The 17,745-nt window shown below is 38.2% G+C and overlaps 1 protein-coding gene across 5 annotated transcripts in view; it reads left to right on the forward strand.

The window, feature by feature from the left end:
* LOC132394773 (TPR and ankyrin repeat-containing protein 1-like) overlaps nucleotides 1–17,745 on the forward strand; it is a 179,656-nt gene that overhangs the window by 127,231 nt on the left and 34,680 nt on the right. For all 5 annotated transcript variants that reach the window (XM_059971183.1, XM_059971193.1, XM_059971207.1 and 2 more), the window contains one exon: nucleotides 5,626–5,729. In XM_059971183.1, the coding sequence (XP_059827166.1) occupies nucleotides 5,626–5,729 (104 nt within the window). The remainder of the gene's footprint in view (nucleotides 1–5,625; nucleotides 5,730–17,745) is intronic.

Here is a 17,745-nt window from a genome sequence, read left to right on the forward strand (position 1 = left end):
GCTAGTGGAAATATTCTGCTGTATCCAGTCTTTTCAGCTATACTAGAATTTTGAAATTTCCCTTTGATCCTCTTACTGTTTTTCTAAGCTTTCATGGTTACCAACCTACTCAACCTAATCACTTCTCATATAGCACATCGACCATTCCAGGGCTCAGTCTAGTGAATGATAGTTGCGCTCCATCTGATGACACGTATAACTTTTAAGGAGATGAAAGCTGCATGTAAGACTCCAGATGTGGATTCAGCAAGGCTGTTTGAAAACGTGGGAAGAAAACTCTTTGTTCCTTTTCCTAAGTCCTGTTATGAGAAAGGTTAATAAACCATTTGCCTTCTTTACCACTTGCTACACCTACATGTGTGCAAGAAGGGCCAAATCTCTATCTGCATCAAAGTTTTCTAGCCTTACGTCATTTAAAAATACACAATATTTTTATTTTTTCTACTGATCCATGCCATTCTTCATCTGCCATGTTCTTGCCCGCTCACTCACAACCTCAGTTGCCCTGTCCTCACAGTTTGCAGGACACTGTAGTAGAAATGCTGCCTCTAAAACTAGAGGGCATTGGTTTAAAACATAGAACAGTACAGCACAGTATGGGCCCTTTGGCCCACAATGTTGTGTCTACCTATGTAAACTACTTCACATTCAGTCTAACCTTTCCCTCCTACACAGACCATAACCCTCCATTTTTCTTATATCCATGTGCCTATCCAAGCACCTTTAAGATGTTCCTATTGTATCAGCCTCTGCCACCAAGCTTTGCTCAAACATAGGGTTCTCTCCTTTACCCTGTCTCTATCCCACACTCTCTGAAACATTATGGGGTTCTCCATTTGTGGGGGTCAACCATAGATGTTTCCTCCCAGCTGTCTACATGATACACAAGCCAGGGCAGTATGGTATGGAGAGCAAGTTGTTGTCTATGTATCAAGCTCCCCCTCTCCATACAGCTGCTGAATCCAAAGGAATGGCAGAGACTGATACAGTTTAGCACCAGGTGTCACAGGAGTTGCCAATCAGTGCTCAACTAAATGTTGGACTCCAGCTCTGAATTTTTTCGTGGGATTTACTCCCAAAGCCTTCCCCATGAGTGGGTATAGCACAAGGCAGCAGAGGTTTGAGATAAGAGTTTTCCTTCTCTTAGATGAACTACCAACCATGGTTGACAAGCCCCATCTGCCTGAAGGAACTGGTTTTAAGATCCCAGTAACCCACCTTTGCCCCTTCTCTAGTCAGTAGAAACTGACGTGCTGGGCTTAGTACAGTGCTTCCCAACCTTTTCTATGCCCCACACACCTAGGTTAATGTTTGCACCCCCTACAAAAGTAATATCACATTTGAAGATGAAGAAGTCTAATTTCTAATTTTTGAACATACAATACTACGGGTGAACAAGTTGAACTTAAAAAAATAAGCTTTTAACTCGGTGCATAAAATGCAAATATAAATTGAGCAAATAGGTTCTAATTTATTCAGAAAAAATTGTAAACAATAAAATAAATCTCAATTGTGAACATAAAATTCAATGACTTCTTTGCTCTTGCTTCTCATTCATGATTTGGTCAAAATGTCGAACTTTCTTGCTGACTGTGATCCGCAGGTCTGCCTGGGGATTCAGGCGATTCCTAGATTTTGTCTTGACTGACAAAAGAGAACTGAATCCAGATTCACACAAGTATGTTGTTGCAAATGGAATGAGGACACAGAGTGCTTTTCCACCAAGTCTTGGGAACATATCCAGTGCTGCACACCAAAACTGCTCCAAAGCCTTGCTTTCAAATTGCATTTCAAGAGCTCGATTTGTCCGCAAATCATTAAGATCTTCCTTCAGCTCTTCATCATTTGACATTTTCTCCAAATTGTAGGAATATAGATTCATGATCCATTCTTCTGAAATCTTCAGGTCTCCAGCGGCAAAATATTCATCAAACAATTCTGACAGCATTTCCAAATGAGCCACAATTTCTTCACGCACAGTAGGAGTTATGGATCCAGCATCATCAACCATCTCTTCTAGTGAAGGAAAATTTGAGAGACTGCCTCTTTCCATCCTTGGACACCAAAGACGTAACTTTTCTTTGAAGGCATTCAACTTTTCACAAGCCTTCAATGTTTATCCCTTTTCCTTGAAGAGAAACACTCAGGTCATTCATACGAGTAAAAATGTCAGCTAAGTAAGCCAGTATTTGGGAGAATTCCTGTGATTCCATTGCCCCAACCAGATCACATTCATGCTCCTCCAGAAAAATTTTGATTTCTTCCTGCAGCTCAAAGAAGCGGGCTAAAGCTTGTCCTCGTGACAACCAACGGACTTCTGTGTGGAAAAGCAAAACTGAATGCTCACTTCCCAGATACTCACAAAATGATTTGAAGATGCGATGGTTCAAACCACGCCCCCTGATCCAGTTGATGATCTTCACACAAGTATCAAAGACTTCCTTCAAATTTGGAGGCAATGTTTTTGATCCCAAAGCATGCTGATGAAGAAAACAATGGGTAACTTGCAAGTCTGGAATTTCCTCTTTCATCAATGCAGAAAAGCCAGATTTATTTCCAAACATAGCAGGTGCCTGGTCAGTGCACACAGAACCAATGACTTTGATATCTAAATCATGTTTGGCAAAGAAGTCTTTCACCAGCTGCATCATATTCTTTGCAGTTGTGTTTGTTCTCAGATCTTTACAAAACAGGAAATCTTCCTTCACAGCACCATCATTGACATACCTCACTAATGTGATGAGTTGACTACAACTGGAGACATCAGTTGACTCATCCAACTGAATAGAGATTTTAAGAGGACTAGCTCTGACATCTGAGATGACTTGGTCCAAAATATCTTCACTCTAATCACTGATTCAGTTGAGAATGACATTATTTGATAGGGGCACCTATTCAAATTTTTTTCTTGCTTCTTTGCCCAGGATAATTGTTACCATTTCCAGTGCACATGGCTTGATGAGATCTTCTGCAATTGTATGGGGCTTGGATTTGGCCACTTTATATGCCAATTGGTATGAAGCAAGTAGTAGTGGTTTTTCAACAGAAACTAAACCTAATTTTGGAAGAGTTCCTTGTGAATCAAAACGAGCTCTTTTGATTTTCAATGACCCAGCATCATGTCTTTCAACATCAGTTCCGCCATGCTTGTTCTTGGAGTGCTCTTGAAGCTTGGATGGCTTCAGATTTGAGTTGGAAAACACAATGCTACAAAGAATGCATTGGGGTTTTTGCAAGCCATCATTTCCAGTGCAAGTGCAGTGCAAGTGAAACCATTTCATCATTCCATTTCCTTCTTTTTGACATGATGAAGTGTTAATGAAGAGTTAAGGGTGAAGAGAAAAATATGAGCTAATATGAGAAAAACTATCTGACTAAGCCAGGGTTGACCGCTTTACTCAACCAGACATGCCTGTAGCAAAGTATCGCGAAAAATGCACTTTTGAATATTATATTACAATACTATCTGCGGTTACGCCAAGATAAATTGTCAGATGGAAATGCTACGGGGACACGACGCGACTTATTAGGCTACACTCTACTGAGTTTACACACCTATTTCCGATGATTACCGGAGATGATTCAAATCACATCACATGATTCAAAGTCCTCGGTGTTAACCATGATACCTCCTCAACTAACACAATTCAAAATTATCAGTGATTCAAGAAAAAAAAACTTTTAAGAGAAAAAAAACCTTTGAAATTCAAAAGCTTCTTCAATGCATTGAGACAAATAGGAATGAATGACTTCAGCTGGTTTTTAAAATTTTATAATTGAATAATTTACCTACTGTCTGTGGGTTTGGTTTTAATGCGAAGTCATTACTAGATGATTGATTTGGAATGTATAAAGATTTTGGCATTATGAGATGATTTTTAACTCTGAGATGTAACCTTCTAGCTAACATTGATGAGACTGCTCAACTCTGAGGCATAACTCCCAGGTAACACTGATGAGACTCCTCAACTCTGAGGTGTCACTCCCAGGTAACACTGATGAGAATCCTCAACACTGACTTGGGCAGCGGGAGACTGGAGTGAGTTTACAGCTCTCTCGACTCGGGCAGCGGGAGACTGGAGTGTGCTTGGGGCAAATGTTACTACCACTTCTCAAGGCACACTGGCAGTTGGCTGAGTGACGACTCGTGACTCGTCACTCAAGGGCACAAGCCACTCTTTGTCGCACCCCCTGAAATTCCATCTTGCACCCCAGATTGGGAACCCCTGGCTTAGTAGCTGAGTCACACATGAAGACTGGGAGCTGAAGTTGGTTGTCAGAGACACATTTGAGACACATTGGTGGCATTTAATAGGTAGCGGGAGCTTATCCCCACTACCACCACTGGCTATGACAACCTTAAGGAGTCCTGTAAAAAGAAGTAATGAAATGGACATCTCCAAGTATTAGAAGGACCTGGGGAAGTGCCTCAGGTGTTGAAAGTCTCTGGCTCCTCCAAGCATTTTGCAACTGCCAAACTGTTTCTCAAATTACTCAAACACTTTGATCAATTCAGAGCATAAGAAACATCAGTCAATGTCCTCACTACATCTTTGTCTTGGACTGAAAGTTCCCCTTGCCTCCTTCAACAATTGATGGAATCTGCTCAGGATCTGTCTATGTGGAATTGTGAAAATGAGATAAAAATGAAGCCTTTTTCGGATCAACTTATCACAAATTAGATTCCTTATTTTCATTTGTCACACGAAATAGACAGGTTAACCAATACTTCAGTAAAATGTTAGAATTTATTGTATCGTGTTGAAATAAAATGTAAGCCAACACCACCTTGTTTAATTCACAACTGATAAATTAGTGTTAAAAAAGTTGCTCTGAAAGTCAGAAATTACTTCACTTGAGCTAATATTCCTTTTAACAAACTGAAGAGCAATGTTTAGTCCTGGATGGATGGTGAAATAGAGTAGTAATTTCTCTGATCAGACTGGCTGTATATTTCATGTACTTCCTCATTCTGCCTTTCTCACATTATATACTAGGACCAAAAATTACTCTCAATTTCACCAGTGTGCAGTGAAGTAAACTTTCTGAATGCAGTTACTATGAAAGGTCCATAAAAAAGATCTGAGAGCTTACAATTGCTTAAATTCGACATGGCATGATGGAAGCAGCTTGTCAGTATCAGCTCTAATGTACAATTTCCAGCATTTTCAACCATTTGAAAGCATTATCAAATATTTGATAAGAAAGATAACTACTGACACAAAATGACTTTGCAATGTGAAATGTTCTAGCAGCAAAGTTAGAAGCAGCTCTAAGAATAACCTTGGTGGCTGAAGCTCTGGAATTCTGTCCATAATTCTCTCTAACATTTCTTAAGATGTTCTTTAAACGTGCATCTTTGACTGAGCTAGTGGCTACTTTCTCCAGTTTCAAAGCACTTTGGTGTTTCATTGCATTTATGGCTCTTTTGCTAAAATGAGGATGATTATTGAAGGTAATTTTATTCTGTTGAGGCACATAGTTTTCAATATGTTAATGCATGTAGCGTTTTAATTGTCCAGTAGCATGAAAATTAGTTTTATATTTGGGTCAAGTTTAACATATACTTAAAATTGCGTTGTCAATTTCCTGCGATGTGTATAAGCTCCATTTATAACTTCATAGGTTGCTGCCAAATGCTATCAGAAGGGTGGAGAGTTCGAAAAAGAGAAACTAGCACAAGCTCATGATGCTGTTCTCAATGTACAAGTCAAGAAAAAAAGCTCAAGGTAAGCCCTGTTTGTTTTCGTATTGGCAATATTAGTGTCCATCTTTATGGTGTGGTGCATCATTCTCTGTGCTGACCGCAAATCAAGAATCAACACTTGTATTCTGCTTCAGTACATTAAATATGGTTATTTCTGCTTGGTCCTGAATAACTTTCCCCTCTCTTTCTTTTTCAATCTTTTTATTGAATTTCATATATATTAAAAAAACATAACATAATAATGAATAGGTTATAAGTGCAATAGACTTGAAATTACATTACTAATAAGATAAGATGTGGGTCAATGAAGCCACATCTGAATGACATCTGTCACATTGAGGGTTAATATGAGAATAGAATCGAGCAAGTTTATCTTTAGACATATGAGCTCTATGTACAATTTTAAATTGTATTAAAGCATGTTTAGCACATATAGAAGAAGAATTAACCATTTGTAAAATTTTTTCCCATTTTTCTGTTGATATATTGAAGTTCTTTTTCCCATTCTTGTTTAATTCTACCTGATATTTCTGGTTGTATCTTCATAATCATATTATAAATAAAAGCCACTAATCCCTTCTGACAAGGATTTAAGGTAAAAATCAAATCTGAGAAATCCATTGAAGTTGAATTGGGGAAAGATTATAGAACTTTATGTAGAAAATTTCTGATTTGTAAATATCTAAAAAAATTAGATTTAGGTAACTTAAATTTGTTGGAAAGTTGGTCGAAAGACATCAAACTACCTTCAAAAAAAAATCACGAAAACATTTTATACCTTTCCTTTTCCATATGCTAAAAGCTTGATCTGTCAAAGAAGGTTTGAAAAACAAATTAAGTAAAATAGGGCTATCAAGAACAAAGTTTTTCAGAGTAAAAAACTTACGAAATTGAAACCAAATTCGTAATGTATGTTTGACAACAGGATTGGATATCTGTTTATTGAATTTAACTAAATCAGCAGGAAGAGAAGAACCAAGAACAGAGAATAGGGAATATCCCTGTGCCTCATTGCATTCTAAATTTACCCATTGTGGGCACAATGGTGAATCCAAATCTAATTTCCAATATATTAAGTTACGAATATTATTCGTCCAATAGTAAAATCTAAAGTTAGGTAAAGCTAAACCACCATCTTTTTTAGATTTTTGTAATTGCCTTTTAACTTAACCTGGGGTTTTTATTTTGCCATACAAATGAGGAAATTTTTGAATCAATGTTATCAAAAAAAGATTTAGGAATAAAAATTGGTAAAGCTTGAAATAAATATAAAAATTTCGGTAAAATCATCATTTTAATAGCGTTAATCCGACCAACTAATGATAAGGTTAAGGGAGACCATCTTGTAGTAAGTTGTTGGATTTGATGGAGCATATTCAGTCTAAATAAATCTTTATATTTCTTGGTAATTTTTATACCTAAATAGATAAAGTTATCAGTATCAACTTTAAATGGTATCCTGTCATTCAATAAAGTTTGCACGTTTAAAGGGAATAAATCACTCTTATCCAAGTTTAGTTTATAACCAGAAAAACTACCAAATTGAGCCAACAAGGATAAAATAGCGGGAATAGACCTATCAGGATCAGAAATATATAACAACAAGTCATCAGCATAAAGTGATAACTTGTATAACTTCTCATTACGAGTAATACCAAAAATATTAGGAGATTCACGAATAGCAATTCCTAAAGGTTCTAATGTGATATTAAATAATAAAGGACTTAAGGGACAACCTTGTCTCGTACCACGAGATAATTGAAAAAAAGAGGATCTGTAATTATTTGTAAGAACAGAAGCAACAGGTTTATAATATATTAGTTTGATCCATGATATAAAATTAGGACTAAAATTAAAATATCTCAAAGCGTTAAATAAGTATGTCCATTCAACTCTATCAGAAGCTTTTTCAGCATCTAATGAAATAACACATTCTGGGATTGTGGGTGATGAAGTATAAATTATATTAATCAATTTTCTAACATTAAAAAAGGAATACCAATTCCTAATAAAACCAGTTTGGTCTTCTGAAATAATCTGTGATAGTACCTTTTCTAACCTAATGGCTAAAATTTTTGTAAGAATCTTAGAGTCTACATTTAATAGTGATTTAGGGTGATAAGATGCACATAAAGTAGGATCCTTATCTTTTTTAAGAATTAGAGAGATAGTAGCTTCATAAAAAGATTGAGGTAATCTCTTCTTAGCAAATGCATCATTAAAGATTTCACATAACCAAGGGGAAAGCAAAGAAGAAAAAGTTTTAAAAAATTCTATAATATAACCATCAGGACCAGGAGCTTTCCCTGAATTCATTGATGAGATAGCCTCTCCTATTTCGGCCATCGAGATAGGAGCATCGAACAAACTACAATCTTCATCTGTCAGTTTGGGAATATTCAAATTGTTAAAAAAATTATCCATCATGGACAGATCGCCATCAAATTCTGATTGATATAAAGATTTATAAAAATCTTGAAAGGTGTTATTGATTTCTTTATGATCAGTAGGTAGATTACCGTCTTGTTTACGAATTTTAATAATTTGTCGCTTAGTCGAAATAGCTTTTAATTGGTTAGCTAACAGTTTACCAGTTCAATCACTGTAGATATAAAATTGAGCCCTGGTCCTAATTAATTGATTCTCAATTGAAGAAGATAATAATAAGCTATGCTCCATTTGAAGCTCGACTCTCTTCTTATAAAGTTCTTTGGTAGGAGTCACGGAATAAATCTTATCAATTTCTTTAATTTTATCCACTAATAAAGCAATATCTAAATATCTTTGTTTTCTTTTACCGACGGAGTATGAGATCATTTGTCCACGGATAAAAGCCTTAAAAGAGTCCCAAAGTATTCCTCTGTCAATCTCTTCAGTATAGTTTGTTGAGAAAAACAAGTCAATTTGCTGTTTTATGTAGGTGATAAATTCTGGATCTTGAAGCAAAGTAGCATTAAGTCTCCAAGATCTAGTATTATTGGAAAAGTCCGAAATCTTGATAGATAACTTCAAAGGTGCATGATCCGAAATAGTAATAGAATCATATTTACAATCAGTAACATCCGTTAATAAACGATGATCAATAAGGAAATAATCAATTCTAGAATAACTGTGATATACATGTGAGAAAAACGAAAATTCTTTATCTTTAGGGTTCAAAAACCGCCATATTTCGGTAATTTCTGAATCAACCATAAAAGAATTAATAAGTAAGGCTGATCTATTCAGAAGAATTCGGATAGGTTTAGATCTATCCATCAAAGGATTCAGACAACAATTGAAATCTCCACCCATTATCAACATATATTCATTTAGATTAGGAAGGGGAGTAAATAAACATTTAAAAAATTCAGGGCAGTCAAAGTTTGGAGCATAAATATTAACTAGAACCACTTTTCGATTAAAAAGTGAACCAGTTATCAACAAAAATCTGCCCTGTGGATCAGAAATAATTTCATGATGTGTAAACGAAATTGAGGGGTCTATAAAAATAGACACACCCCTAATTTTGGCGGTACAATTCGAGTGAAATTGTTGACCCTTCCAGAACCTAAAAAAATGTTGATTATCCTCCCTCCTAATTTGGGTCTCCTGTGCAAAAATAATAATAGCGTTTAGTCTATGGAATACTTTAAATATTTTTTTACGTTTAATCGGATGATTTAAACCATTAGTATTCCAGGAGATAAAGTTAATAGACTTATCCATCATGCCAATATTAGTTGTATATATCGTAAAAGGTTAAAAAGACACATAACCCATAATTCAGGAAGAAGGAAAAATGATTCAGGAGCAACCGGAGAACATGACACCTCAACAATATTAATAATTTAAAGTCGGCCCATAAACTAAAAGCAAAAAAATAAAAAGCAAAAGCGTGAAAAAAGATCCCTCCCCCCTCCCCCAACCCCTCGAAAAAAAGCCAAGCGGCAGGCGCACGAACTAATACTAATATTACCCCCATTTCAAGATGGCAACTTCATGAAAAGAAAGAAAAGAGAAACTATATAACACCCAGATATAAATACAGGGTTGTAAAAAGAAATAATATATATCAATCAAAATGAAAAAATAATATAAAAAAGCAAAAAATCATTAATTAAAAAAAGGATAACCATTGAAGTTTAAAATAGTGTAATATGCCTTTAAAAAAAGATTCCATATTCAAATATAAGAAAATGACGTTTCAAAAACAGAGACTTATGGGAAGAAGAAACGACATTTTGAAAGGACCATATTACAGAATATAAATGTAAATTCGCCAATCTTTTTTTTTAAAAAAAGGTCATCAAAATAAGATTAAAAAAGGATTCAATAACCACTACAATATATATAAAAAAAAGGTCCAAAAATTCAAAACATTCGTCCCATTCTCAAATACAGGCGAATAAACGCTTACGGAAAGCAAAGTCTTATGGGAAAAAGAAACGCCATCTTAAAAAATAAATCATTATTACAAAGTCTTAACATGTATATCTAATCCAGAGGAAAAAAACTTAATTAAGAAAAAAGACATTATAGTAAAATTAAAAGAGCATCTGTAAATCATGATAATAAAAAAAACCCAGGTCTACAGACCAAAGTAAAAAGCTATACCGCAGCTTCATAAGTTAAAGCCTAAAAACGGAATGGCGTCTTCTCTCCAAAAATTCTTCAACATAACACATAGTTCAAATTGTATTAGAAGATCGATATTCTTCAACAAATTTCTTTGCTTCTTCCGGAGTATTAAAGAAGCGCTGACTGTCATCACTCAACGTAATTCTGAGATTCGCTGGGTATCTTAAAGCTTGTTTAAGTCCAATCGAATGAATCTCTGCCATCACCAGTTTAAAAGCGATTCTCGCCCTCATCACCTTGAATGAATAATCCTCAACAATACGAAAGTTGTTGCTTCTGTGAGAAATCATACCTTTCTGACGAGCTAATCGAATTAAAAGCTCTTTCTCCCGAGGATAATGGAGACGGACAATCACAGCTCGTGGCTTATCTCTCGCAGCCGAAAATCTCGAAACTCTGTGGGCACGATCAATAGTAGGTTTAACCCGCAAAGCGTCCTCGCCAAAAATTTCCCACAATAAGTTAGAGAAATATTCAGTTAAGTCACCAGACTCAACATTTTCGGGAAATCCAATAATACGCAAGTTCTGTCTGCGAGATCGGTTTTCAAGATCGGTGATTTTAAACTTATTCTGCTCCACTATTTTAGCAGTCGATTGTACCTTCTCCTCCAAAGTTTCGATTGTACGTATTTTTTCACAAATTATCTTGTCAAGAGCAGCAAACTTTTCTTCATGCCGTTCAATATCTGCTGCCAGCGATTGAAGCTTGGTATCAAATGATCTAACGACTTCTTCAAGCTCAGACATTTTCGCAGTAAGTTTATTTTCCAGACTTGCAAGTTTAGTATCCAGTTTAGTATCCAGAAGACTGGAGATTGCATCGAGAGATATAGGGTCTTTAGACGATTTCTTAGGTACAGACATTTTAAGTTTGAAAAAATTAAATCAAATATTATTTTAAAAAAGAAATAAATTGTAAATATCAACCCATGTGATTAAGTACGAAAAGATTTGATTAAAGGGTGATTATAGCTTAAAAAATGAAGAGCGCCTAAAAGGCAGATGTCTACGTCGCCATCTTGAAACTCCACCCCCAACTTTCCCCTCTCAAAGCTGCTTTGGTACATTTTTGTATGTATATGTTTTACCAGCCAGTAGATCAACCTCCTTGTTTGGAAATTCCTAATTTGGTTTAATTCAAATCTAGCCATGAGCTTTTTACTTTATTTCTTTAGGGAAAATGATCATCTTTGGCAAGGTTCTCATTTATTGCTTATCCTTAATTGCCCTTGAAAGATTCTGTTGAACTGCTGCAGTCCTGGTAAGATGCTGTTGGGTAGGAGGCAGGAAGTTGAGCAGTAATACATTTCATGGTCAGGATCGTGTATGACTTGTTGGTGGTGACCTTCTAAGGCACCTGCTGCTCCTTTCTTTTATGGTAGTGTAAGTCATGTCATAGTAAATTGGTGAGTAACAGCAGTGCATTTTGTAGTGTCCATACACAGCAACAATGTGATGATTGAGTGGTTTTCTGCTGGCATATTCAATATTCTGCAATTCTCACTGCTGTGTTAAGACATGGGGCCAGAATTGGGTTTATTGTTGCAAACATATGTCATGAACTTTGTTATTTTGTAGTACAGTACATAAAAATACTAAATTGCAATACAGTCAGTCCTCCTTATCCACAAGGGATTGGTTCCGGGACCCCTCGCAGATACCAAAAAACGCAGATGCTCAAGTCCCTGATTCAACCTGTCTCAATGCGGTGAATCTTAGGACCCAGCGGAACCCCAGACCTTATTTAACCTGTCTCAGTGTGGTGGACATTAGGACCTGGCAACAGAGCTCTGAATTCGCAGTGTTTCTGTTCATGAAAATAATCACAATCACGATTGAAAATAAAGTGGAAATAATAAAGCGATCAGAAAGAGGTGAAATGCCATCGGTCATTGTAAAAGCGTTAGACTATGTTGGTCAACGATCAGAATAATTTAAGGATAAAGTGAGAAAGGCCCTGCCCCAATGAAAACTACAATTATTACTAAGCAATGCAGTGGTTTTATTATTGGGTTTTGAGTTTTTGATCCTCCATATCAACCAGGCACAGGTGGAGAGCACGCTCGGAAGGGGTCTGTCACTGGGTCGCACTCGGGAACTTTCGTTCCCGAGCCTGGCGCTGAAACATATGTTCTTAAGTGTTTTATATGCATAGAAAGGTAAAATGTATACTATATACTAAGACAAAAGTTTGACTAACTGACATTAAATAATACTGGATGTACCTGTTCCTACTTACTTAGTAAGAAAACTTCCGATTTTTTTCATCCCAGTCCACAATAACCCATACACATCCTCCCGTATACTTTAAATCATCTCTAGATTACTTATAATATCTAATACAATGTAAATGATATGTAAAATAGTTGTTATACTGCAATGTTTAGGGAATAATGACAAGAAAAAAAAAGTCTGTACATGCTCGAACAACAAGTGCTGGAAGAGCATTTCTGGGCTTTCTCGATTTGTGGGTGGTTGAATTCACGGATGCAGAACTCACAGATAAGGAGAGCTGATTGTAATATATACTTGCAAAAGTAGTGAGGTATTGTTCATGGATTCATTGGCCGTTCAGAAATGTAAAGTCAGGGAAAGAAATTGGTTCCAAAGTACTTGAGTGTGTGTCTCCAGGCTCCTATACCTCCTCTCTGATGGTATTAATGAGAAAAGGGCATGTCCTGGCTGATAGGGTACTTAATCGTGGATGACACCTTTTTGAACCTTTCAACCGTGGCGGGTCTCATCAGCAAGAACGACGAGTCAGCTTACAGAGAGGAGGTGCAGCAGCTAACGGACTGGTGCAGAGCCAACAACCTGTCTCTGAATGTGAGCAAAACAAAAGTGATGGTTGCTGGCTTCAGGAGGGCACAGAGCGACTACTTCCCGCTGAACATCGACGGCTCTTCGGTAGAGGTCGTAAAGAGCACCAGATTTCTTGGTGTTCACCTGACGGAGAATCTCACCTGGTCCCTCAACACCAGCTCCATAGCAAAGAAAGCCCAGCAGCGTCTCTACTTTCTGCGAAGGCTGAGGAAAGTCCATCTCCCACTCCCCATCCTCATCACATTATACAGGAGTTGTATTGAGAGCATCCTGAGCAGCTGCATCACTGCCTGGTTCGGAGATTGCACCATCTCGGATCACAAGACCCTGCAGCGGATAGTGAGATCAGCTGAGAAGATCATCGGGGTCTCTCTTCCCGCCATTATGGACATTTACACTACACGCTGCATCCGCAAAGGAAACAGCATTATGAAGGACCCCATGCATCCCTCATACAATCTCTTCTCCCTCCTGCCAACTGGGAAAAGGCTCCGAAGCATTCGGGCTCTCACGACCAGACTATGTAACGGTCTCTTCCCCCAAGCTATCAGACTCCTCAATACCCAAAGCCTGGACTGACACCTTGCCCTATTGTCCTGTTTATTATTTATTGGAATGCCTGCACTGTTTTTGTGCACTTTATGCAGTCCTGTGTAGCTTTCTCTGTGTTGTTTTTTTTTTACGTAGTTCAGTCTAGCTTTTGTACTGTGTCATGTAACACCATGGTCCTGAAAAACGTCGTCTCATTTTTTACTATGCACTGTACCAGCAGTTATGGTGGAAATGAGAATAAAAGAGAATTGACTTGACTTGAAGGTGTCCTCGATAGTCGGGTGGCTGATGCCCATGACAGAGCTGACTGAGTTTACGACCTTCTTCCCGTGCCTTTGTCATAATTGCTTCAATAAGTTATACCCAAGACAGATCCTGTGAGTTGCTGACACCCAGGAACACTATTGACCCCTTGATGAGGACTGATGTATGTTCCCTCAACTTCTTCCTGAAGTAGACAACTAATTACTTCGTCTCACTGACGTTGTGTGCAAGGTTATTGTTGCAACAGCACTCAACCAGCTGATTATCTCACTCCTGTTTGCCTCCTCATCACCATCTGAGATTCTGCCTACAACAGTTGTGTCGTCAACAAATTTATAGATGGTGTTGGCGCTGTACCTAGCTACACACTAATGGGTGTCGAATGAATAGAGCAGCAGGCTAAGCATGCATCCTTGAGGTGCACCAGTCTTGATCCTCAGTAAAGAGGAGATGCTATTCCTGATCTGCACTGACTATGGCTCCCGATGTGGAAGTCAGACGGAGGAACGGAGACTCAGGTTTTGAAGCTTGTTGATTAATACTGAAGGAATGCTAGTGTGGAACGCTGAGCTGTAATCAGTAAACAGCAGCCAGAACAATGTTGGTCCAAAGCCAAGTGGGGTCAAAGAGTTATATGGCATTCCTTTTCCTGCACATTTCTGCATATTTATGAGCCTATCTAAAATTGTCTTAAATGATCCTATGCTCTCTTCCTTTACCACCACCCTGACAGTACATTCCAGGCCAACGTCACTCTCTGTGCGTCAATCAATCAATCAAATAAATAAACAACTGACTAACTAACTAACTTGCCCCACACATCTCACTTGTACTTTCACACTCTCAACATAAATATATGCCTTCCAGTGCTAAGCATTTGAGATCTGGGGAAAAGATACTGGTTGCCCATCTATGGCACATATAGTTTTATCAAATCCTCCCTCAGCCTCTGCAGCCCCAGCTTGTCTGACTTCTCCTCATAGCAAGTCCTTCAAACCAAGCAGCATCCTGGTAAATCTCCTCTGCACCTTAACCGAAGCCTCCACATCCATAATTGGGCAACCAAAACTGATCACAATTTGCTAAATGTGGCCTGACCAGAGTTTTATAAAGTTGTAACTTCCTGTCTGTTGAATTCACTGCTAATCACTTTTAAGGAGACATATATATACATGGACCCACTTGCATTAACTGTGTTCTCTCCATTTATGTTGAATCTCTCAAAGTGTAGCGCCTTGGCCAGATTAAACTCCCATCTGCTATAATATATAACAACTACAGCACGGAAACAGGCCATCTCGGCCCTTCTTGTCCATGCCGATGCTTACACTCACCTAGTCCCACTGGCCCACACTCAGCCCATAACCCTCCATTCCTTTCCTATCCATATACCTCTCCAATTTTACTTTAAATGACAATACCAAACCTGCTTCTACCACTTCTACTGGAAGCTCATTCCACACAGCTACCACTCTCTGAGTAAAGAAATTCCCCATCGTGTTACCCTTAAACTTTTCCCCCCTAACTCTCAAGTCATGTCCTCTTGTTTGAATCTCCCCTACTCTCAATGGAAAAAGCCTATCCACGTCAACTTGATCTATCCCCCTCATTATTTTAAATACCTCTATCAAAAACTACTTTGCCTATATTAGCAACTGATCTATATCCTGCTGGAAACTATCCCAATCTTTTGTGAAATCCACAATGCTACCTTTGTGGTGCCTGCCAATTTACCCGCCCTGCCACATTTTCATCCAAATCATTTATAGCTATGCCAAATAGCAGAGGTTCCAGTTCTGATCCCTACCTAGCACCCCTAGTCACAGACCTCTCCAGCATTAGACGCATCCACCAATACCCATTCTTCTATGGACAAACCAATTTTTGATCAAGTCACAGTGGATCCCATCCATCCTAATTTTCTGGGTGAGGGTACCATGCAGGACTTTGTGAAATGCCTTACTAAAGCTGGTGTTAAAAAAAAAAATTACAGTTCTACCTCCCTCAATCACCTTCAACTCCTTAAAAACACTCTGTGAGATTAGTAAGACATAACTTCCCCTCACAAATTTATACTGACAGTCCATAATTAGACCGTGCTTTCTAAGTGCTCTTAAATCGTATCCCTACAAATTCTCTCCATTATTTTCCCTTCTACTGAAATGAGACTTGCCCGCCTAAATTTACAGTTACCCCTATTTCTGTTCTTGAAAAAAGGAACAACATTAGTCACCCACGTCCTGACATCTGAACCCCGTACAGCTGGATTTCAAACTGTCTCCACGTGTCAGATGTGGATTTGCCCAAAATTAAACTCTTCCCAATTAACTTTCCCTAGCTCCTGTCTGATGCCCTCATAATTTCACTCCACCTCAATTTAATACTTTCCTGCAAGGTCCACTTTTATCCTTATTCATAGCTATCTCAAAGATTAAGGAGTTTCCCAGGTATCCCCCCCAGTCAGCCACTTTGTCTTGCTCATTTTCTAATACGCAATAAAGTGCAGCCGTCTCTTTAGTTGGACTATCCACATACTGCTTCAAAAAACCTTCTTGGACACACCCAATAAATTATGCTCCATCTAAACATTTTGTATAAAGGAGTTACCAGTCAGTGTTGGGGAAGTTGAAGTTACCCACAGTGATAACACTGTTGGGTCTTTCTTTGCTCCTTTCCATAATCCGCTTGCATTTCTGTTTGTGGGGTGTTGTACTTTGGGAAGTCAAATATAAATGTAAAGTATATAGTTAACAGCAGGGTATTGCTGTACAGAGGGATCTTGGGGTCCAAGTCCAAAGCTCACTTAAAGTGGCCGCATAAATAGTTAAGCTGCGAAAGGCTTGCCTTCGTTGGTCAAGGCATTTAGAATAAGTGTAAGGAAGCCATATTGCAGGTGTATAAAAATTTGTTTAGAACCTACTTGGAGTATTGTGTGCAATTTTGGTCACCCCATTAAATAAAGGATGTGAGACTTTGGAAAGGGTGCGGAAGAGGTTTACAGGAAGTTGTGGATTAGAGGGTATGGGCTATAAGGAAAGGTAGGGCAAACTTGGGTTATTTTCTCTGGCCTGTTGGAGGTTGAAGGGAGACCCGAGTGAAGTTTGGAAACTCATGAGAGGTATAGAGAGGGTAGTCAGTGAGAAACTTTCAATGGGTAAAAATGTCAAGTAATACAGGACACATTTAGGTGGGGGAGGGGGAACGTTAAAAGGAGATGTGCGGCTGAAGTTTTTTTAAACACAGATAATTAGTTGCCTGGACTATTGGCCTAGAGTAGTGGTGGATTCAGATATGATAAAGGCATTCAAGAGAGTGTTAGACATGTGAGTATGCAGAGAATGGAATTATTTACAGGCAGAAAAAATTTAGCGCTGATGTTGTGGTCCAAGTGGCCTTTTCCTGTGCTGTACCAATTCCTATGTTATACCTGAATGTCTTTCAACTGCACCAGCTTCTAAGCCATACATTGAACTGAATTCTCTTCCTATTCACTATCTTGCTAGCTTGAGACACAGTAATTCAGAGATTACAACTCCAAAGTTCCAATTTACTACATAGCTTGCTAAATTATCTTCACATTATGCCAACTTCTTGTCAATGGCGTTGATACGTATGTACGGCAAAACCTCTGGTTGCTCACCCTCCGCTTTCAGAATATCCTGTGCCTACTCAGAAACATTATTGACCCTGGCTGTGGGTTATCCTCAAATCCCATTGGTGGCCATAGAAATGCTCGCCAGTGCTCTGATTAGAGAGTATTGCTCTCCTGGACTGTGT

This window comes from Hypanus sabinus, chromosome 1 (genome assembly GCF_030144855.1).
Source record: "Hypanus sabinus isolate sHypSab1 chromosome 1, sHypSab1.hap1, whole genome shotgun sequence".
Classification (NCBI taxonomy): Eukaryota; Metazoa; Chordata; class Chondrichthyes; order Myliobatiformes; family Dasyatidae; genus Hypanus; species Hypanus sabinus.